The following is a 21893-nucleotide window of genomic DNA, read 5'->3' as shown; positions in this document are numbered from 1 at the left end:
ATCTGGTTGGCCACTGTGAGAACTGGACTTACATGAACCATTAGCCTGATTCAGCAGGCTCTTCTTATGATTTTGTTGTTGTAAACTGAGCTCACAAAATATATTTGCAGTTGTCAGATCTGAAGTGGTTTCACTTACCCATCACTTTTCTTAAAGAGATTCCCAGATCTCTCTGTGCCATACTGCTTATTTCCCTGTAACTGGTGCATGCTGTATCTCAGTGGCTTGCTAACAGAATTCTGTTGGGAAACAGAACAGTTTTGCAGAACTTTGTAGTTTTTCTGAAGTACAAATCTAATATTGGCCTAGGGTTCAAAAATCTAAGCTTCATGTTCTTACAATTATTCCAAACCTCTGTTCACATTCACCAAAAACATTTGTGAAATAGAGTTCCTTATTTTCTGACTCCAGCACACTAGAATTTTAATGTAAACCCACCCAATTTGCACATTCTGAACCAAGATGGAAACTGAAACATAGCTGTCTCTCAAAATCTGTCCGAATTTTGCAATACAGGTCTCAAACCAAACAAGATACACAAAACTGCACATATTAAGGGAAAGCGTGCACACAAAATGAGCTTATTAGTCAAAGTAACATGGAAAAATACATATTGCGGGAAATGACTTGCCCAAATCCATACCAATGGCCACGATGCATACAAAATATGTATATTACGAGAAATGTGCACAAAATTGCATGAAGATTTTTGAGTACTTTTTTTTTAAGCACACTGATGAGGAAACTGAACTTAAGATTGAAACAATGTTGAACTAAGGGAAACCAAATTAGCTAATTCATCCATCCCTATTCCTAGGCAAAAGGAGGTGCTCCCTCACCAGTTTTACCTCCTTGGGCTCCAGCTGCAGCGCTGCTTTCAGCTGATCGCGAAGAGAGCACAACTGCTTCTTCTCCTCGTCCTGCTTGGCCTTCATCTGAAAGGGCAGCGCAACAAACATTCCATCAAGCAAGGGAGTTCTTCCATCTGCTGCTGCTAAATCCCTTCAGTAGGCATTTCCTTCCTGTTTTTTAGATTCTACACTGAGTAACTCTGCTATGTATACTGCAGAGATGGGGAGGCCGTGGCTCTCCAGTTCCCAAAACAGTTCCCAGCCAGCTTGGTCAATGGTCACTCCCAATAGGAGCTACTGTCTAACAACAATATCACTTGGAGGGCCATAGGCTTCCCACACTTACAAAGACTAAAAGTAACTAAGGCTGATCACCACTTGCAAAAGTCCCCGCTTAGATTTTCATGTGCCTGCACTTTTAGGCCACATCCAGTTCTGTCACACTATTATAGTGCTCTTCTACGGATCCACATGGCTGACAGGAACCAGTGCAGGTGAAAAAACAGGATATGCATTTTGTATTAATAATAGTTGTGTCCTCTGCACCCGAACAGAATATCACAGGGCAGTGACCTAACAATGGGTATTTTCTGCTCCTCCTCCTGCACTGTATAATGCCTCTTCTTCTGTCATACATGGAGCAGCAACCATCAATTGTTTCAGAAGTCTTGTCAAGACTTACCTTTTTGCCTTTTCCCGGCTCATAACATTGGAACCTGTTTTACATGTTTATGTGTTTATAATATTGCTGTTTTATTGGTTTTAGTTCAATGATATTATACTATGCCTTAAAAGCAGTAGACATGGTGACAATATTATTGTGAAGGGGGATATACATACAATTTGCCTATTCTCCTGCTGTAGCTTTTATGATTTGATTATGTTCTGATTTTTAGATAGCTTTTGAGTTTTTGGTTGCTTTCATTTAAGTTAGTCACGACCATTAATTTCAGCAAAGTCTGCTCTCAGCAAATGTTAGTCGAACACAACCCTCTGAAACTGATGAAGCATACTCACACTCTGAAGCTCAGGAGTAAGATTCTCTATAAACTGTTTGTGCTTCTCTGTTGCCTTTAAACATGCCTGGAAAAAACTGTCAGAAAAACATTGTGGAACAAAAGTAGAAAAAGGATATTCCCAGTTCCCACCCCAGAGGCAAAGCACAGCCATCATAGCTAGTAGCCACTGATACCCTTTATCCTCCATGAATTTGTCTAATCCTCTTTTAACACCCTGTGGAACGCCCTCCCACCAGATGTCAAAGAGAAGAACAACTACCAGACTTTTAGAAGACATCTGAAGGCAGCCCTGTTTAGGGAAGCTTGTAATGTTTAATAGACTATTGTATTTTAATATCCTGTTGGAAGCCACCCAGAGTGGCTGGGGAAACCCAGCCAGATGGGTGGGGTATAAATAATAAATTACATTAAACACATTCTGAGTTGGTAGCCATCACTGCCTCCTGTGCAAGTGAGTTCTATAGTTTAACTATGCACTGCGCGAAAAAGGGCATTATTTAATCAGTCCTGAATCTTCCAACATTCAACTTGGTTGGACAACCACAAGTTTTAGTGGTATGAGAGAGAAAAACTTTATCTACTTTATCCATTCCGTGCACAATTATATAAACTTCCATCACGTCACTTCATACTCACTTTTTATCAGAAATATAAAATCCTAAATGCAACTTTTCCTCATGGGGAGCCACTCCACCCCCTTGATTACTTTGCTTGCCCTTTTCTGAGCCTTTACCAGCTCCACAATGTCCCTTGGGGGTATTCCAAACATGGTTGCATAATCCAGGGCTTAATCCAGATTGGAATGTTCTGGAACTCCCTTAAGGCTGGAATGGGACCTTTTTGAGTCTGGGGGCTGCAGTGGAAAACTGTAAGGGGCCACATTTCATAAGCAAGCAGGGCCAGAATCAAAAGTGGGTGAAGTTGGGCAGCGCAGTATCGCACATCTTGAACACACAGGCACAATCACACAAGTTACTTAACGCAGACGTATACTTAATGGCAAGGCTTAAGGGTTGTAAAGATGTAATGTGGGGAAGCTCTGCTATGGGGAAAGAAGACTGTTCAGAATAACAATAAAAAAAGGTGTGGCGAGAGAGATCTCACACACACTATAAATGAAAAATACATGAATATCATAAGGCTCTCCTACAGAAGCTCATGATGTAATACTGTTGGGATGCTCAAGAATTTATTGCAACTTTGTGAGGAATGAGAATATAGGAACTGAACGCACTTACTTGAACTGGGAGTTGCAGTGATTGATGTTGTTCTGCAGCAAGTCAACTCCTTTCTTGGTGTTAATCTCATTCACTTTAATTAGGTACTGGAGGGAAAGTGAACATGGACCTGCTGAGTTTACTTATTTTGTTTTGTTTACTTATGCCTCCTCTGCTCAAATAGAAAACAATGTTCTGCAGTGATTTGTTTTGTTTAAAAACGCTTCCCCCAAATTACATGACTTTTTTTTTGGTAAATTGTACCTTGCATCATTAGCATACAGTGGTGTCCCGCAAGACGAATGCCTCGCAAGACGGAAAACTCGCTAGACGAAAGAGTTTTCCGTTTTGGAGGTGCTTCGCAAGACGAATTTCCTATGGGCTTGCTTCACAAGACGACAATGTCTTGCGAGTTCCTGCTGGTTTCCCCCCCCCCTTTTTTTCTAAGCCGCTAAGCCGCTTATCAGCTGATCCGATCAGCAGATAAGCCGCTAAAAGCCGCTAATAGCGCTAATCCGCTAATCCGTCAATGGGCTTGCTTCGCAAGACGAAGAAACCGCTAGACGAAGAGAATCACAGAACGGATTCTTTTCGTCTTGCGAGGCACCACTGTAATTAATTTGCTACATGAACTATATAATACACTAATTGTTCTTCAAAGACAGCACAATAAACTGGCTAAGATCGAGATTTCTTGTAAGCAAAACTCAAAGGAAGTTCCTGCTGCTGGAAAGTGGGCACATAGGGAATTTCCCACTTATTCCCTCTTCCCTCTGCAGCACCTCTGCTATCCAAAAAGCTGCTCTTAAGGCCAGGAGACTCACAGAACAAAATGGAAGGTGGTACAAAGTAAGAGGGCAACAATCAGGAAAAATTGCCTCCCCCTGTCCTTTCCCCAGTGGGATCTTCCACTGGATCTCAGTCCCTTCCATGAATGAAAGGAGCCCTTCCGTTTATGGAAAGACAAATCTGGATCAAACTCTTTGTATTTAGATAACTTAAATCAGTTCCGTTTCCCCTCCTTCAAATTCTAAAAAAGGCAGATATTATACAGTGTTTACACTGTCTTTTAATTTACCCTTGATAACTCATTCTTACTTCCACAGCTACTAGTGTAGAAGGCGTATTTTCCCCCTAACAGTGAATAGCAAACACATTCAGTTGATGCTGGTGGGTATGTTGTTAAGATATCCCTTTAAAAGTAAAGGACCCCTGGACAGTTAAGTCCAGTCAAATGTGACCATGGGGTGTGGCGCTCATCTCGCTTTTCAGGCTGAGGGAGACAGCGATTGTCCACAGACAGCTTTCCAGGTTGTGTGGCCATCATGACTAAACCACTACTGGTGAATGGAGGACCGTGACGAGTGCCAGAGCGGCACCTATATAACCACATTGCATTGTACCAAAGAGAATACACTCTCAGGAGGAAGCATTGCATTTCCCCAGGTACAAAACACAAAGCATTAAGACTTCAAGTGCTGGAGAAATCTGATATCCTGGCAACTGAGCCACAATCCTGAAAACTGCACAGAAACAAAATAGAGGTCCAGCGCTGAGGGCCTTCTGGTGGTTCCCTCACTGCGAGAAGCCAAGTTACAGGGAACCAGGCAGAGGGCCTTCTTGGTAGTGGCACCTGCCCTGTGGAACACCCTCCCCCCAGATGTCAAAGAGAACAACAACTACCAGACTTTTAGAGGACATCTGAAGGCAGCCCTGTTTAGGGGAGCTTTTAATGTTTGATGCATTACTGTATTTTCATATTTTGTTGGAAGCCGCCCAGAGTCGCTGGGGAAGCCCAGCCTGATGGGCGGGGTATAAATAATACATTATTATTATTATTATTATTATTATTATTATTATTATTATTAAAGCAAGCACACATTTATTGTAGAGAAATGTCTTACATCTGGACTCAACTTCTGTTTGTACTGTAATATTTTTTTTCTAGGTTGTGCACAGTATCATGTAGGAACCATTGTTTCATTCCATTAACAATGAATGTAAAATCTTTAGCAGAGGAGAATGCCTTCTTAAAAAAATTCTTGCATCTACTTGGCCTGCAAGTGCCCTGCTTATGGAGTTCAGAGACGCTTCCTTTCTCCTAAATGAAGTAATAGTTTGCAACTATTATTATTATTTACATAACAATTTAAATAATCTGATATCTGTCCCATAAAGGGAAATAGACAGACTATATCAGTGTTGTCAAGCAGACTGATCCACACAGGAAACGAAAGAAAGAAGCACTTTTTCATCTGCCCCACTCACCTCACACATGTGTAACTGGAACATCCTTCGTTCCTTTTCCATCTCCTCAGCAATCTCCCCTCCTGCAACCTCTGTCCGTACCATCCCATACTGTTTTGCCAGCTCTCGTTTTTCCTTCTCTATCTTTGCACTGAAATTTAGAAAGAGACAGTATTTATTAATGGCTGTGTGCAGGCGTATTTTGCTAGAAACAATTCCAGGTACAGAAGCAATCACTGGTTTAAGGGGGAAAGGCCAACTTACAGTTTGCTCTCATAGTCTTTATAGGCTTTCTCAAAAGGCTTTTTAAAGTCCTATCAAGAGACAAAGAAACTAAGACTTAATAAATCTAGTTGTTGTTTTATTTCTTCTTCCCTATTTCAGTACTTTCAATGCACCTCATATTTCATACAGATTGCTAAACTGTTATGCTGCCCTATATGGGGTGAAGAGAATCAAACCTTTATTTTCCCTGCCTGCTATTTTCATGCTTTTTACAGTGCATCTCAATAAGTGATCCCACAGGATTAAAAAAATGGAAAGAGAGCCATTTGTGCCTCCTTGAAGTTCTTGGAGGAAAGACAGAATGCAAATGTAAAAATGAATGAACAAAAATCTAAGCAATCTCACAGTAATAACAGGACAGAAACACATTTTTCAGCATCTATTTACTCACCCCTTTAAAGTCTCCCTTGATCAGTGAGTCCAGGGAAAAGTGAATGTTGTGATACAGGCTCAGCAACTACAAAAAGAGAGAGTTCAACATGTAGCTAGCACTAACAGCTTCTTCGTATTATTGAGTGCTCTCCAACAATAGATGATAATCTCAGGCATCATTTTCATTTAGAGAATACAATACTGCAGATTTAGGGCTTTTTTTTGCTTGTAACAACCTAAATAAAAACATATAGATCCAACTGGCACTATGGGAATGCAAAAACAAGTGCAACAAGCAGGCAATCTCAATCTTTTGAGTATTACCCCAAACTCTTAAAGCATCTCTGTAGTCCAGTCCAAAACTTTACAGATCTCTTCAGAGGCAATGTCTTTTCTCAGAGATGCCAAACCAATTTCAGTAAAGGAAAACCAGAAGGCCTATTGTATGAGAGGCATTAACACCAAATAGTCTTGTCTATTTGATATAGCAAAACGCCAGTAATATGTGGCTTATAATGCCACCTAGTCCGGGCACATGCTGGAATCTGCTGGATCAACCCAGTGGACCATTTCTCACAGTGGACGTCCTGGAGGTCTTGGAGCATTTTGTGCTTTAGAAATGTGCGTTGTATTTATGATTTTTATTGTAAGCCCCCTTTGGAGATCCAAGTTTTAATTGAAAGGTGGGGATGGAAATGTTTAAAATAAAGTAGAACAAATAAAGCAAAAATAATTGCATTATTGTTTTAGCTTGTCAAAAAGGAATGGGAAAGGAGGGAATCAAACTGTAGACTTATTTGCATGCCCTAATTTCAGTAAAGTAAAGGCAAGGTAGCCTTTTGAGATTCTCCCATGGCCTTTGCTCTTCTCCTTAGGGCCCGGAAGGGAAGACTGACACCATTGACCATGCCCCTGTCATCATGCTTCTGTTTTTCAGACAAATCTGTGGGTGCGGAGAACAGTTTCATACCAGGCTCTTAACAGCATCAAGCAGCTCCCGTGAGAATGAAGCAAAGGTGATGAAGGCTTCAGCTAGCTTCTCATCACTGTTGTTGTGATAGTTCCCTGAAAACCTCTCCTGGGTAATAATGTGAGCTTCTAAGTGGTTAATGAGATCTGTAGAAGCAAAATTTGTTTGAACATTCATGTACGCCTTTCTGAAACAAACAAAAAGATTCCCTAAAATGATAAAACAGTGAGCTACCTGTTTGACTGAATTAGCAATGAAAGCCCTGACACATATTGATTCATGAGTAAGTCAAGTGGTTATGCTTTGTTAAGTTGCTTTCTTGCTAACAATCAATAAATTATGGAGTGATATTTTCTTAATGGCAGCTATTAACTACAATTTGTTTGTACATGGCAAAAGAAAGGTACAATTTGGGCAGAGTGAAATGGAGGAGAGGGGCAGATGGAGAGAGATGCCAAAACGATGAAGGATTTTGACATTGTGCAGCTGCTGCCTTTGGGAACCTGACCCAACTGCAGGACCAGCAATTCTGCAACCTGTTTTTAGGAATCCATTTGTTTCCAAGAAACTCTACTTGTATTATTTTAAACAGCTGTTGTAAAGATGACACCCCTGGATTTCACATTGCTCAGGGAAGTGAGGAACATGGGGAACTACTGATACCGTGGTACCTCGGTTTAAGAACAGTCCGGTTTAAGAACGATTCAGTTTACAAACTCCGCAAAACTGAAAATAGTGTTCCGGTTTGCAAACTTTACCTCAGTCTAAGAATGGAATCCGAACGGTGGAAGGGCACTGGCGACGGGAGGCCTCATTAGGGAAAGCGCACCTCAGTTTAAGAACGGTTTCAGTTTAAGAATGGACTTCCGGAACGGATTAAGTTCGTAAACCGAGGTACCACTGTACAGAGTTCTGATCATTGGTCTGTCTTGCCTATGCTGCCTGACAGTGACTTTCCAGACAAGAGTCTTTTCTAGTTCCATCTGGAAAAACCAGGAGCTCTGCCTGGGACCTTCCACATGCAAGGAATGTGCTCTACCACTGTTGCCAAATTATAAAGATTTCGTTATCATTTTAATGTGGTTATCACACATTTTAAAATATAGGGTAATGGTTCCCTGCATGGAGTATCCTAAGCACAATATGACTTGTTGTGAGTAAAGTTTTTGAGTGTGCACACATCAATAAATAATGATGATGATGATGATGATGATGATGATGATGATGATGTTGCCCTCCACCCCAACCTCCAAGTGGTGCTTACTCAGAGTTCTGTTTCCTTGGAATGAGGGACAGCACCGTCTGTAGTGTCTTTAGGATATATGGTTTAGTAACACATATGGACAACCTGAGCCTAAAATGAGGGGGTTCACAGCATTAAAACCTCAAAAGATCTTGCTTCTGCCATAGCCACAGCCGTGGTTTCTAGCAGAAATCAAATATGGCTCTCCCTCTCCAGCTTCTGCCTGCAGCCTGTTTTCCTCTCTCACACACAAGTGTCCTGGCACTTCCAACTACCAATTAAGTGAGGGAGGGGGCCCACCCATTTGTTCTCTGGCACAGAGTAACTTGATCCTTATGGCCATTAACTCTCTCACACACAAAAAACATTGCCTGACTAGTTCAACAATGAGATCCTCCAAGATATTTTAACCCTTGCTGGTTCCATGATCCCAGGAATTAGAAGGGAGTCAGGCATCATGCAGATTAACCCCCCACAACTCACAACAATATTATGAATGCAGTATGCCATTTAATTGCCCAAGCAGCTTGCAAGTTGTTTACAAAATCAACTGCAAAAATATTAGCACACTAATCTAAAATATTGTTATAAGTTTGAGGTGTTAAGGTATGCGCCAGACTCCTCTAATCTCTGGATCCAGCAAGTGTTAGAATTTAATCAAGGCTTTTAATTCTTGGAATAGTCAGGCTAGTGATAACCTGGATGACAGGCCATGAAGAGGGAATAAGGGGCTAGGCACAAGATGGCAAATGGGTGGAGCCCCCTCCTCAACAAATGAAGTCAGAGTTTAGAGTGGAGAGTTGGAGCAGTAATGTGACACAGAATCAAAGCACTGCACAGAGACAGAGAGAGAGAGAGAGAGAGAGAGAGAGAGAGAGAGAGAGAGAGACAGACGAGAGACAGACGAGAGAGAGAGAGAGAGAGAGAGAGAGAGAGAGAGAGAGAGTCATCTGCTTGAATCCAAGATTGCAGCTATGGGAGAAACAAGACCCTTTTGGGGTGTTGATGCTATGAAATGCGCCCCCCATCATAGGCTTAGGTATATATGGGTAAATAAACCATATACTGTATCATAAAAGCACAACCCCACAGTCTCCACTGTGACTCGTTCCAAAAGGAAACACGAACCCTGAGTAAGCGCCTGGAATCTCACAACACTAGGAGATTGGGATGGCATGCAATAAAAGAAATCAATTAAAACAACACAACAATTAAAAGAACAAATTAGAACTATTAAAACAGGAGGCTCCGGTCAGGAGATTAGGGAATGCTTGTTTAAACAGGTGTGTGTATGCATAAAAGCAAGATGTGTCTTTCAAGATCTCATCCCATCAACTACATCTATGGTTGCCAAATTCTGTCTGCAACCCTATACATACTTGCCATAGAGCAATTATTACCATTCAATTAATTTAATAGGATTTAATGGGACTAGTAGACATGTATAATATTGCATTGTAAGACTCTGAGAGGGATCGTCTTCCTATAAGAATTGATAAGTGGACACTGGTAAAATTAGCCCTTTTAAGCAACCCTTAAAGGTACAGGAAAATTCTCAGGGCCTCTGGGCTGAGCAGCCCATAGCACATCCCCAATGACAGTCTGACCTTGTCCAGTTGTGTGCTCTGCTTTCACTGCTTTCCTCATTTTTTGCAGAACGATTCGATCAGAATCTAAAGCCTAAAGGCATTAAAGAAAAAAAGAAAAAGACATCCTAAGCACAAGCTGCTCTCCCAAAGCAAAACAAAGTTTATAAATATACAAAAATTATTATACATGATAAGGTTATATTTTTCTAGGTGCAAAACAGAATTCAAGTTGCCCCAAGTTGCCCACTGGGATAAACAAACCAGTAAATGACCACTCTCCTCTATTTGGAAAATCAAATCATGTTGGTTTTCTATATCACGTCCAGCTGTATACCCACACCATTGTTTTGAGGAGGAACTCTGGATAACTCAAAAGCTTTGTGCCCCTCACCCTCATTACTTTAACATTCTAAAGCTGCTCTCTTGAAATTATGGATGCTGCTTTCGATATTCCTGCCTCTCGTGCACACTGAGTTCATGCAACATTTCCGTTTCCTGATGTGCAAGCTTTTCTTTTCAGCTCTCAAACTATTCATATTTCCAAATGGTTTCCTGTTTCCAGCTTTTCATTTTATCTTAACAAACTGCTCTAAGGCTCTTTTACTGTTTTGTGGGTTCTGCTAAACTGCATTATGCAAAGCTTGATCAGGTATCCTGGCCTTTGGATTTCGCTTCAACATTTGGAAACTGAAGGGCAGATATGCAACGGATTTCATAAGAGGAAATGAGAAGGTGAGAAGGGCAGAAGTGGTTTCAAGTTAGTCAGAGGACAGTTTGGTGGTGGCTCCCACACTCCTACACAGATAGCTGTGAGATATAATTGCATTTTGAAAGGGTGCCCTGTAGGAACACAGGAAACGAGGTCAATGTTGTCTACTTTGACTGGCAGGCAGCTCTCCAGGTTTTCAGACATGGGACTGCTTGGAGAGGCTGAGATCTGAAACTTGGACATTTTGCATGCTGTACTGCTGAGCCACAGCCCTTCCCTTATAGATGGTAGGAACAATGTGGTTTAGTTAGTATCAGAGCAAAGCAAATAGATATACTGGTATCACATGGACAACAGTGCAATTTATTTATTTCTTTTAACACCAACAGTGCAATCCTATACATGCTTTCTTGCCCCATTTTAGCCCTAGGTATACAATTGCCTTGCTTGCCAGTCTTCTAATAAATGCAAAGTTGCTGAGGACAAGGACTTAAGCCACCAAGCCACTGAATAGGGATGAGAATAATTCCGAAGGCAAATTTATGTCCTAGGTCACTGTGACAAAGGGGCAAGTCAGCATGTCTTAGGATGTGCTTTCTCCTAGGTGACTTTGGTACACATGGAATGGGCCTTCCTTTGGGTTCCTTCTGTCAGTGAGGAGAAATCTGACAAGATATCAAGTAGGGGCTCTTGCCTGCAACATAGCTATGGAATCTGTTCCCCCAGATCTGGTCCTTCGGTCATTTAGGAGGCAAGTGAATACTGCCTGTTAGAAGAAGTGGTTTCTGTTAATTTCATTGGCTGGATGGGCAGTTTTGTATTGAATAAAAGTTCCTCTGAAGCTTGTGCTATTTGGTTTTTCGAGCTCATTTATGGGAATTGGTTGTTCTCTGTTAATCTCTATGGACATTGTGCAAGCTGTTTTTAGCTTCCTCTTTTGAAGGAAATGTGGGGTACAAATCCTTAAATAAATAAAAATGACTGCACCCATATTCGCTCCTCAGTTTGTCTATTTCCCTGCACAGAGTGAGGAACACCCAGCAGCAAATTCTCCTCATGGGATTCCAAGATCTCCCCCTTAGCTTTCGCTTCGGCCCAGCCGCCACCTCCTTCCTTGAACCCTCTCTTACCTCTTCTAGGCTGCAAACGGTGTTCCTGCATTTGCCCATGTGGCTGGAAAAGGAGGAGGTGGTGGGAGAGCTGAGATCCTCTTGGGTCTGGGAGATAAAGTCCTGGACAGAGATAAGCTCAGGCATCCTGCTTCCTTAACGCCTGGTTGCAGATCAGATCCAGAGAAGCAGCAGCGTCAGACTGCCAGGCCACAGAAAAAGGGGAACTCAGGATTGAGAGGAAGCAGCTAAGGGTAGCTGAGAAGGCCACAAACACCAGAAAGGCAGAGCGACGGCCGCTGCCCCTCCATGTCCACAAGTTGCAAAGAGCTGGCCTCTTGCCACTGCTTCCCCTCCCCAAAACAGACACACAGACACACACACACACACAGTGTACTACTCAGAGTTTGTTAAATACTGTTTAACATGGGAGCCAACTGCTAGGGGCTGGGGTCCCTTCAGCCTCCCCAATAAAATATTTGAGGGGACTCCCACCCAAAAAAGTTGATTCAAATGGTGTGTGTGTGCCCCGTGTCTAGTGATCGATTATGTGGGGGTGGGGCTCAAGTTGGCACCCCTGACTGTTTCTGAATCCTCACTGAAACCTAGTAATATTCTCTCTCTCTCTCTCTCTCTCTCTCTCTCTCTCTCTCGATAAGGGAGTAGGGTTATTCATTATGTTTACTACTTGAAAAGCTACATTCTGTTTAAATCGTCCAGTCCAAGTCTAGCTCAAATATAAAGAATCAAAAGATGGGGGACCAGGAGAGGCCTTGAAGTCACCCATCAACACTTAGTACCTGAATAGTACAGACCAGGTTACCTGGTCACAATTTTCTCCACTATAGTGAGATGTATTGCATTTCTAGTCGGCTGCTTAACCCTCAAATTGCTTTTTAAGCTTAAAACTGCTTACCCTCAGTTGCTTCTTCACCTGCAGGGGAGAGAAACACACACACACACACACACACACACACACACACACAGAGAGAGAGAGAGAGAGAGAGAGAGAGAGAGAGAGAGAAGATACAGCAGTGGCGTAGCGTGGGTTATCAGCACCCGGGGCAAGGCAAGTAATTTGCGCCCCCTAACCCGTGGATTTGCGCCCCCTAACCCTAACCCCCAGATGTTGCGCCCGGTGCGGCCGGCCCCCCCTGCACCCCCCACACTACGCCATTGGATACAGGAACCCCAGAGCTTCATCAGAGTTTTAATCCAAAATTGCTAGAGGGCGCAAGGTCACAGAAGGCTAATCTCCTTTTTCAAGAGCACAAGTAGGTTGTTGGACTGACACAGTGTGTCCCCTCCCCCCGCACAATTGCCCCAGCAGAGCAGATCTGCATTTGGAAATTTGCCTCTATGTGTGAATCACTCTGGTTGTATCCAAAAACACATCTGCAGAAATATGCATTTCTGGGGGGAAAACCACCCTGTAATTTGCAAAAGTGGCAGTGTTATTTATTTTTAAAGTGCATGTAATCTTTAAAGAACAGCAAAAATCATGTTATATCAATGTCATTATTTCACAGGGTAAAAAGACACAAGCAGCATTTCAGCTAATACAGGCAATATGGCGGCAGGGCGGGGGGGGGCATTACCTTTGTCCAAGACAGTTTTCTGTTGCCAAGACAACACATTTTCTTTGCTCCAAAAGTGCAGTATCTTGCTGGGAAAATCGAATCGTTTTGCTAGATAATGCTGAATAGTTCTTCACACAATGAGGTTGCACAAATGTCAGAGGCACCTTTTAGGCAGCGCTTGCAATGCTTAGGAGTAACATAACCCTACTCCTTATCCCTCCAATCTGTGATTTATATATTTACAAATATCATTTGTTGGATGAACTTGTGATCTAGCTGCCCTGCTCTACTAACAAAAATGGAAAACAGCACAGCTGTCTCCCACTTCCAAACACGATGGCATGTATGCTGCTTATTGCGCTAGAGTGTAGGGATGGATGAGAAATGTGATCCGCATTTTAATGCAAATTTAGCAAATCCACATTTCTCAAACCAATACATTAAGGAATGAGGAACTGCCAACCCACAGACCAACTGTGAACCACTAGGGGTATCAATTGGACCTGCCAGGCGATTCCTAGCAAACCACACCCACATACCAGACTCGTATGATTTGGAGACACAGACAGCAGTGGCATAAAACTATAAATTCCTTTCCATTTTGCTAGATTTCCATGCTTCTATATCTATTGCTATAGGTGGCCTCTTTTTATTTTCTTCTTAAGTGACAGTTGATTGCTTTAGCTATAAAGAGTTGCAGGGTCATAGAACAAGCATACCATCTTAAGAGCTAATGAAAGGCAAGGCGTTTAATGAATAATTCCAAAGGCTCTTCAGAGATAATTGTCATCACATCACAGATGTGAGCAGGATGCCTGACTGCCTAAATATGGGCAGTCTCTTCCCTTACTCTGACAGTTGCATTTTCAAAGTGCTCCAGGCACAATCAGCCAGCTGCACATGTTCCTTAAAGTCTTTGGCACAGAAGTCACTGTTATCTTCCTTTGTCAAGTCCCAACTTGGGGAAGAGGACAGAAAGCACTGTCTTTAGCCGTTTATTATCTTCTCGCTGATGTATCCCGGCATTGTGTAGAGAATGAGAACCAAGAATATGGTCAAAATTGCAATAATAAGTAGTGCAATTATGTACTTCTTGTACCGCTTCCAAATGAAGAAGACAAACGTCTTCATGGGATTCACAAACCAGTTGAAGGATGTTTTCGGGCGGCTGGGGAGAAAAGAAAGGGCAAGATTTGGTGCAGGTTTGGACATGGGTGTAGCAACAAAGTTAATGTTGGTAGCACATAGCTAGCCCCACCCCCCCAATGCTCACAGTGAAGACAAGTCAACCTATACTTGAATGCCTGGAAATCCAAAGGTCATTTTGCATTTAATCAGCTTTCCCGTTAAATAGCGTGTTCCAACAATATTAATGTATTCCCTTTAATTCACAACAGTACAAAGCAGGAGTGGGGAACCTGTGCCCCTCCAGATGCTGCTGGACTACAACTCCCATCATCCCTGGCTGATGGCTATGACAGCTGGACTGATGGGGGTTGGAGTCCACAGATTCCCCCATCCCTAGTATAGAGCAGGGGCTTCCCATAGGCTTGTATGCTTCCCATAGGCACCTGACCACCATATAACAGGATGCTGCATTAGACGGACCACGGCCTGATCCGGCCTGGACTTCTCATTTGCAGAGTCATTTATATAAATCTTTAGATACTTACTTGGGTTTCTCTAAGGGCTCAGGCTCTTTCCGTGCCCGACCAACTGGGGCATTCTCAGCCTCCTCTACAGTCAGTAGCTGGAATTCAGCTTCCACTTTTCCCTAGAGAGAAGCACACTGTGAGCAAAATGTCTGACATACTGCAAGAGTCTGCTGTGCTTCAGAGACTCCCATCCGCTTGCTGCCAATGGTGGAGATCCTGCCAGTGGCAGTTCTGCCTTACACAGAGTGGAGTGTGGGTTCTGGGCCAGCAGAGTGATGTTGGCATTGCTCTGCAGGTGGAGGCCGGTGGAGCTCAGCAGGACTTGACAGAAGGGAAGTCCCACTCAGCTCAGGCCACACCCAGTGGGTGTGGATTGCACCCTCAATGTACTACAGTGGTACCTCTGGTTACGTACTTAATTTGTTCCGGAGATCTGTTCTTAACCTGAAATTGTTCTTAACCTGAAGCACCACTTTAGCTAATGGGGCCTCCCTCTGCTGCTGCGCCACCGCCATGTGATTTCTGTTCTCATCCTGAAGCAAAGTTCTTAACCCGAGGTACTATTTCTGGGTTAGTGGAGTCTGTAACCTGAAGCGTATGTAACCTTAGGTACCACTATATTTGATTTGTGTTGTATGCTGCCTAGAGAAACGGCTTAACAGATAGCTAATAAATGTAAACAATAATAAAAATAGGTGCATCTTCAGTGCAGTTCTCTTACTGTAAGGATGAAGATATTTCCACTAGGATCTGAAAACTCAACGTCTTCTGGTTTTACAGAGCTCCTCCACTTCTTCTTCTTCTTCTTTTTCTTCTTCTGCTTAGCCTCCCTCTCTTCCCTTTCAATGTCTTCCTGGCCCTTGAGTTTGATGAATGGCCACCAGCCTCTCATTCGTTTGTTTCGGAAGATGGAGAAGCGGGGCATGGCCTTCTCCTTGGCCATCTTGATGGTGCACTGCTCTGAACTCTTGGCGGCTCTCACCATATCGTTCAGCTTCAACTCAATGGCTCCTTGAAACACAACAAAGTTGGGATAACATCATATACTGGCCACTTATAATGGGAGATTTGACAATTTCCCCCCAGATGGCTAGGAAACACAGTGTTTCCATCCATAGGGAATTGCAGGAATTTTGCTTGCAGCTATTGGGCTATAATATGATTTACAGAATGCAGCCACTACATTTTTGTAGAGATCACAACAATAGACTGGTGCAAACAGACCCCTGATTCAAAATAGGAACTTCCATCATAAAAGAAGTAGTTAGAAAATGCACTGCAAATAGGTGCTTACAGTAGGGTTACCAGGACACCCCAAAAGTTGTTGAGCTTTTGGTTTTTTGATTGACTTGCCTGACATCCAGGACAAGCCACCACCTTTCAAAAACTCCCACTGGACGTCAGTTCCGCCTTTAAAATCCCAGTAATGTATGGCAGCTCTAGCTTACAGGGTAGGGAAGCCTGAGATCATCGTCAGCCTGACTGGGTGGAAAAAGTATTTGCAAACCCAAATACAGCAGTTTGTCTCAGTAGACAAACCGAGACACAGTCAGCATAGCTGGATCAGGGGGAAATTAAGGACCATCTGGCAAGGAATGAGCAAACAAAACTGAGCAGTATTCAGGGAACAGCAAGGCAAAGGAAACAAAGAGTCAGAAAACAGATTCAAGGCATAGCCCAGGAACTACTGACCAACTAATCAGCAGCCTCTTCCACTTCCTTTTAAAATACAGTAGCTGCTAGGAGGCTGGAAGGCACAAAAGTAGGGAAGCTCAAGTAAGCCTGCATTCCAAGGCAGGGTGGGGCAGAGGAACTCTTCCTCAGCAACCAAGACATTTTACTTCTGGTGACAGAGAGCATGATGGCGCTGCCCCACAACTCCACATAAGAAAGCCAGCCAGACTAGCAAGAATGGCTGGTGATTCATGGGGCACCACAGAAATTTGAGAGCCCCAAGTCCACCACTGCAAAATGCATCCACTAAATCACCCCCTGGTGTATTTGTACACCACACAACATTACATTAAAAGGGGAGGGGTGAAGGAACACAATCGCCTAAGCAGAAAGATACCTGGGAAAATGTTAAATGATCCTAACAGGTCACAACAGAGGCATCAAGAAAAAACTACATGATATCCTTCTTTCCTTCCATCTCAAGCTTTGTGATGTTCTTTGCCATCACAGCTATTCCAGAACGTTACATCTTCATTGGTTAAAAACATTCTTCTTCAACCTAAATTAGTCGTTAGCGTGCAATTTCTTACTACTAGGATGTTGTAAATCCCCATATTACATGAGGAAACAGTGAGATGTACAGAAAGAGGAAATATGTAAAAAGACGGCATAGTATGAAATACAGCTGAGATCTCTTTGTTGCTGTCCAATTTCATGAATTCAATTGATATCTGGGCAGCAAACCATGTTCAGAATTTGCAACTTCACCCCAACAAAATCAGAATGAAGTTCAAAAATATGCAGTACCTTGGTTAACCACTAGATGGTGCTGCCTATTAGTTTTCCCTTTTTAAAGCTTGTTGTTGCCCCAATGTATTTACAAAATTTCATCCATTATCCGATATTGTTTTGATTCAATTCCATGCAATTTAATCAACAGGAACTGAAACCAAATCAAAACAATATGGAGTCATGAATGAAAGGCTTTGAGTGGTGCTTTACCATTTGTTTGCCTGCAGCAGACAAGCTTTTAATAGCTGTACTGAGAATTTAGACACAAATGGGCTAGATTACTTTTACTGAATATAAATTATTTGTATATGAAGGTGAAAAACAGATGGACTATAGAAAGATGTGCTTGCTGAGCACATGCATTCTCCTTTTCCTATCCCTGGAAGCCTCCTCAGTTCAGATTAGCCGTTTTAGGAAATTGCACTGCTAAAAAAGCCTCTTAATGGATGAGTTTTATGCAGGCAGGGAAGGAGGAGTAGAAAGAAAAGGAGAGTTTCAGAAGCTTTGTAGGGACAGTTTTTAACTTCCTTGCAATATATTTGTTGCACACCCTTCAGGAAACAACTAAGAAGACGACAAAAAACATTTATATATGCCTCAATCCTTTAAAAGGAACAGTGAGCATTAAAATACCTAGAAAGTCATTTGCTGCAATCCTATCATAGTCCCAGACCTGAAGGACCAGGACAGCTGGCTCTCGGAATTCCGATTCCTCTAGAGAGAAGATGGAATCCTTCTTCTTGTAAGTTATCTCTTTTTCTGTTGGGAGGTAGTCAAAGCGAAACACAAATCTCCAGTTGAAGTTGCCTTCCCCAGTCAAAGAGTTAAAGTGAACATCTGTCTCTTGCTTGTCCTTCTCCAGCCCTTTGATCCAACTGCAGAAGAACCTTTATTAGAATCTAGCAATAATTTAGCATCAGTTCCTGGCCCCACCTCACAAAAGGCACAAAACCCATAATTTAGGGAGTATGTGTGGGAGAAGGAGGAGGGGTTCCCATTGTGCAGGTGGAAATGGGACAGTTACTTAGCAACCCACTGTATTGAAACCAGAACAGTTGGCTGCCTATTCCATCAGGGAAATCTTCATGTTTCTAAAGAAATGATAAGCTATACTTATCATTTCTTTATCATTTCGGACTTATCATTTCGGACTATCTGAATCTATTGGTGAAGGCACCTTTTTACATAGATGTCACTGGAGATTTCTCCTGTTATTGGATTGACGTCGTCAAGGACCACATCGTCCGTGTTCCAGATAATGACACGCAGCTCATAGCTAGAAAGAATGAGAAAATGCAAAGTTCTGTTCAAAACTTATTTTCTGTAGATTCTGGACAAAACTTTCCACAAAGAACGAAGAGTACCCTTTACCAATATAAAGGGCCAGACTACCCAGTATGTGAACCACAACCGAAGCATGCCAAATGATCATAGGGTAGACAGGGTGCAACTGAGTAATTTTAGTCCTTAGACCAGGGGTAGGGAACTTCATCAGGAAGGCGGGCCAGATCCTTCTCTCTTCCACCCCTTGTGGGCCAACTTGTAATGACATCAGGTGGGTGACACCTATCAAACCTCAAAAGAGGTTGCTGTAACCATCAGTCAGTTGACGGTTACAATAACCTTTTTTTGAAGCAGCAGGTTTAGTGCCAATGAGCTGGGATTGTGCCTTCAGAGAGGCTCCCTGTAACTTCCAATCAGCTGATTGCTGGATATAAGTGTGAAGTTTCTGCAGCAGGAGAAATGCTTTCAAAGCTAGGTAATTTCCCCTTCTGCAGAGAAAGGGTGCATGCAGAAATACTCCATTTTGAGTCCAAGCTGTTCCTCCCTTTTTGCTGCACTAGCTGTAACACCCACTGCCATCCAAGGGCATCAGGTCACCTGCTCAAACAAAGGCCTTGTCAGCTGACTTTGAGTTGGTGGTGGTGCAGTTCCTTGGTGGAAATGCATTCAAGTGCCACGAATCCCAGCTGACAGTGTGTTTGTAGGAGGGAAGGTTATTGTTTTGTTTTTGCTTTCTTCTAACTATTTCTTTGTGCTTTTATTCTGTATTTTTTATCTTGTGAACGGCCCTGAGATTTTCGGATGAAGGGTGGTATATAAATTAAATAAATAAATAAATAAATAAATAAATAAATACAAAATAATAGTCATTGGAGCTTCAATTGACTCTTTAATCAATAGTTGGTGCTTGTTTAGAACCTTACACTGGGCTTTGAAGCCCCAACAATCAGTTGATCGCTGGAGCTTCAAAACATCTTCCAAAGGACTGCGTTTCAACTTGCTTCATTTGCATTTCACCTGCATGTTAAAAAAGAAGAGACTCCTTCTCTTTAAGGGGATACCATTTGCATAGTGGTAGCCATACACACATCAATTCCTATACATTATTAGCACAGGTACCAGCAGGTCAGGTGCCTGTTGCAGATGTTTTTCTGCAATAGTTCCTACCAGGGGGCACACAATGTAGGAAAACATTCTATAAAAGGCAAAGCAACAAATAGTTTAGGTATTGGCTCTCTTCCAGTTCACAGAGGGCCTTTACCTGATTGGGAGTCGTGGTTTGATGTTGACAGGAGGTGGTGCAGGGACATCGTTTGGAAACATATCAATCCACATGTGGAGAGCACCCTGGGAGAAAACAAGGTGTTTGTTTCTGAGATTCAAGAGCAGTTGAATCTATCTAATGAAGGGAGAGTGAAACGTCCAGAATGGTGCTAACAAGTATTTATGAAATATTGCAGACATATTTTGAAACTCAGGGAAATGATTTTTACTCAACTTCAGTGTTCAGGAGCTAATTTTCTTTTTGTTTCGAAGTGGCCTGGGATTAGCGCAACAACTCTCACTCATACATTCCAAAATCTCTGCATAAAGTTTTACAAACCACGTCTACATTGACACAGGTATGATTTCTCAAGTCTTCAATGGAAAGGGAAGAAGCTAAGCCAGTCTTTGCCAACCTAGTGTCCTCTGGTGGCTGGGGCTGATGGGACGTATAGTTCAAAGCACCTAGTGGGCCCTACATTGGTAATGGCTGGCCTAAAGACCTTTATGATTGTGGAAGACGGTATGCATTTTTGGTCTCAAGTGCTGCCTCTTGCCATACCACCCTTTCTGTCTATATCTGCTATGTGTAACAGCCTTGCCCTCCCTACAATGGATATAACAGGTATGTGTTTTCCCCGCTGCGGTTGTGCTAATGCAACATTGCTTGCACATGATCCTATAGTACCAATGTGCAGAAGTTGTATTATGAGTAAACCAACAGTCTTGTCTCACCTGTAGGAGACCCGGGCTGTCTGGATTGTAAAGGGACCGAACTTCTACATGTTCTGGTACTAATTTATATCCATATTCCGGCATTTCATCCCAGTGTTGAAGAACATACAAAGCCTTGTGCTCATCATAAGCAGACAGGGTTTCATCTTCGTTTTCTTTCTTGTCTTTTACAAAGGCTTCTATAATAATAAATGGGAATAAATAAATAAATAAATAAATAAATAATAAACCAGAAGCCCCTAAGAAAGGGGACCAGACAGAATCAGTACTGTTTATCAGTATCAACCAATGAAGAACGCCATGGCAAAGCCTAGGAATTATATAACCTTTAGGAGGCATCTGAAGGCCGTCCTGTACTGTATAGGGAAGCTTTTTAAGGTTCAATGTTTTACTGCTGGAAACCAGCCAGAGTGGCTGAGGCAGCCCATTCAGATGGGTGGGGTACAAATAATCAATTATTATCATTATTATAAATAAATTATATAGGAATCTCAAAGAGATCTCACCACTGCTCACTTTAGCAGCTTTGGCTTTATGTTCTCCTTTGAAACACTGAACAAGTGTGTTGTAGTGGTTAGAGTGTTGGACTAGAATTGGGTAGACCCATATTCAAATCTCCACTGAGCTGGGATGTTCACTGGATGACCTTGGGCTAGTCACTACCTCTCAGCTTAACCTGCCTCATAGTGTTGTTGTGAAAATGAAATAGGGAGCATGAGAACAATGTATATCACCTTGAGCAACTTGTCAGAAAAGTTGGATAAAAAACTTTTTTTTTTAGCATAAACCAGTACCTTCAGGAAAAGCTTCAGGAGGGATCTTAAAAATCTTGTTGTTTACTTTGACTTCCTCCCGCCTGTACTCAGCTGAGGGGAGTGAATTCTTCTTACACAAACTGTCCAAGATATGTGTGGGTTTGAAAGCATCACGCCACATATTGTAGCCCTCTCTGTAAGGAAGGAACAGGATCAAACTTATTGGCCTGGTCTGCACATAATACTACACCATGATTTGTTAAGTCAAAGTATGGTTTGTTTGAACATCTGAACCTAGCAGACTAACCATGGTTTGTTTTCTGAAAACAAAGCAGTGTGAAACCATGGTTTGTTACTGGCTTAACTCATCATGGCTTGTTTTAACTTTAGCATGGCATTATGTCTGAACACAACTACCTTAATTAACCTTGTTTCATTTGGTGCTCATCTAAGCTACAAGGCAAGATCAGATGGAGAACAAACTAAGCTTTGGAGAAATAAGCTGTGGCTTGTCAGCTCATCTGTAAGATGACCTGTGGTTTGC

General features: G+C 42.3%; 2 protein-coding genes across 11 annotated transcripts in view; both read right to left on the bottom strand.

Annotated features, from left to right (window-relative positions):
- LOC310709194 (arf-GAP with SH3 domain, ANK repeat and PH domain-containing protein 1-like) overlaps nt 1-12600 on the bottom strand; it is a 33369-nt gene extending 20769 nt beyond the window's left edge. Inside the window, exons 1-11 of one of the 8 annotated variants that reach the window (XR_014527411.1) lie at nt 12412-12512; nt 11633-11813; nt 9812-9884; nt 6962-7107; nt 6011-6076; nt 5599-5648; nt 5356-5485; nt 3109-3194; nt 1869-1944; nt 849-935; nt 139-239 (exon numbers count right to left, since the gene is read on the bottom strand). Coding sequence is in view for 6 of the 8 variants with exons in the window: in XM_083508436.1 (XP_083364562.1) it covers nt 139-239; nt 840-935; nt 1869-1944; nt 3109-3194; nt 5356-5485; nt 5599-5648; nt 6011-6076; nt 6962-7107; nt 9812-9884; nt 11633-11758 (950 nt within the window). In the remaining 2 variants the exon portion in view is untranslated. The other 7 variants (XM_083508436.1, XM_083508437.1, XM_083508438.1 and 4 more) reach the window with 7 other exon arrangements.
- Nucleotides 12601-13053: 453 nt separating this feature from the next.
- LOC310709175 (fer-1-like protein 4) overlaps nt 13054-21893 on the bottom strand; it is a 66987-nt gene continuing 58147 nt past the window's right edge. For all 3 annotated transcript variants that reach the window (XM_083508361.1, XM_083508360.1, XM_083508359.1), the window contains exons 38-45: nt 21389-21543; nt 20595-20773; nt 19858-19943; nt 18490-18588; nt 17946-18187; nt 15568-15857; nt 14865-14965; nt 13054-14359 (exon numbers count right to left, since the gene is read on the bottom strand). In XM_083508361.1, the coding sequence (XP_083364487.1) occupies nt 14179-14359; nt 14865-14965; nt 15568-15857; nt 17946-18187; nt 18490-18588; nt 19858-19943; nt 20595-20773; nt 21389-21543 (1333 nt within the window). In that variant the 3' untranslated portion in view covers nt 13054-14178. The remainder of the gene's footprint in view (nt 14360-14864; nt 14966-15567; nt 15858-17945; nt 18188-18489; nt 18589-19857; nt 19944-20594; nt 20774-21388; nt 21544-21893) is intronic.

The sequence above is a fragment of the Podarcis liolepis genome (assembly GCF_965112155.1).
Source record: "Podarcis liolepis genome assembly, chromosome: 6".
Lineage (NCBI taxonomy): Eukaryota > Metazoa > Chordata > Lepidosauria > Squamata > Lacertidae > Podarcis > Podarcis liolepis.
The sequence above is the reverse complement of the archived record's forward strand: the minus strand, read 5'-3'. Positions and strand labels throughout refer to the sequence as shown.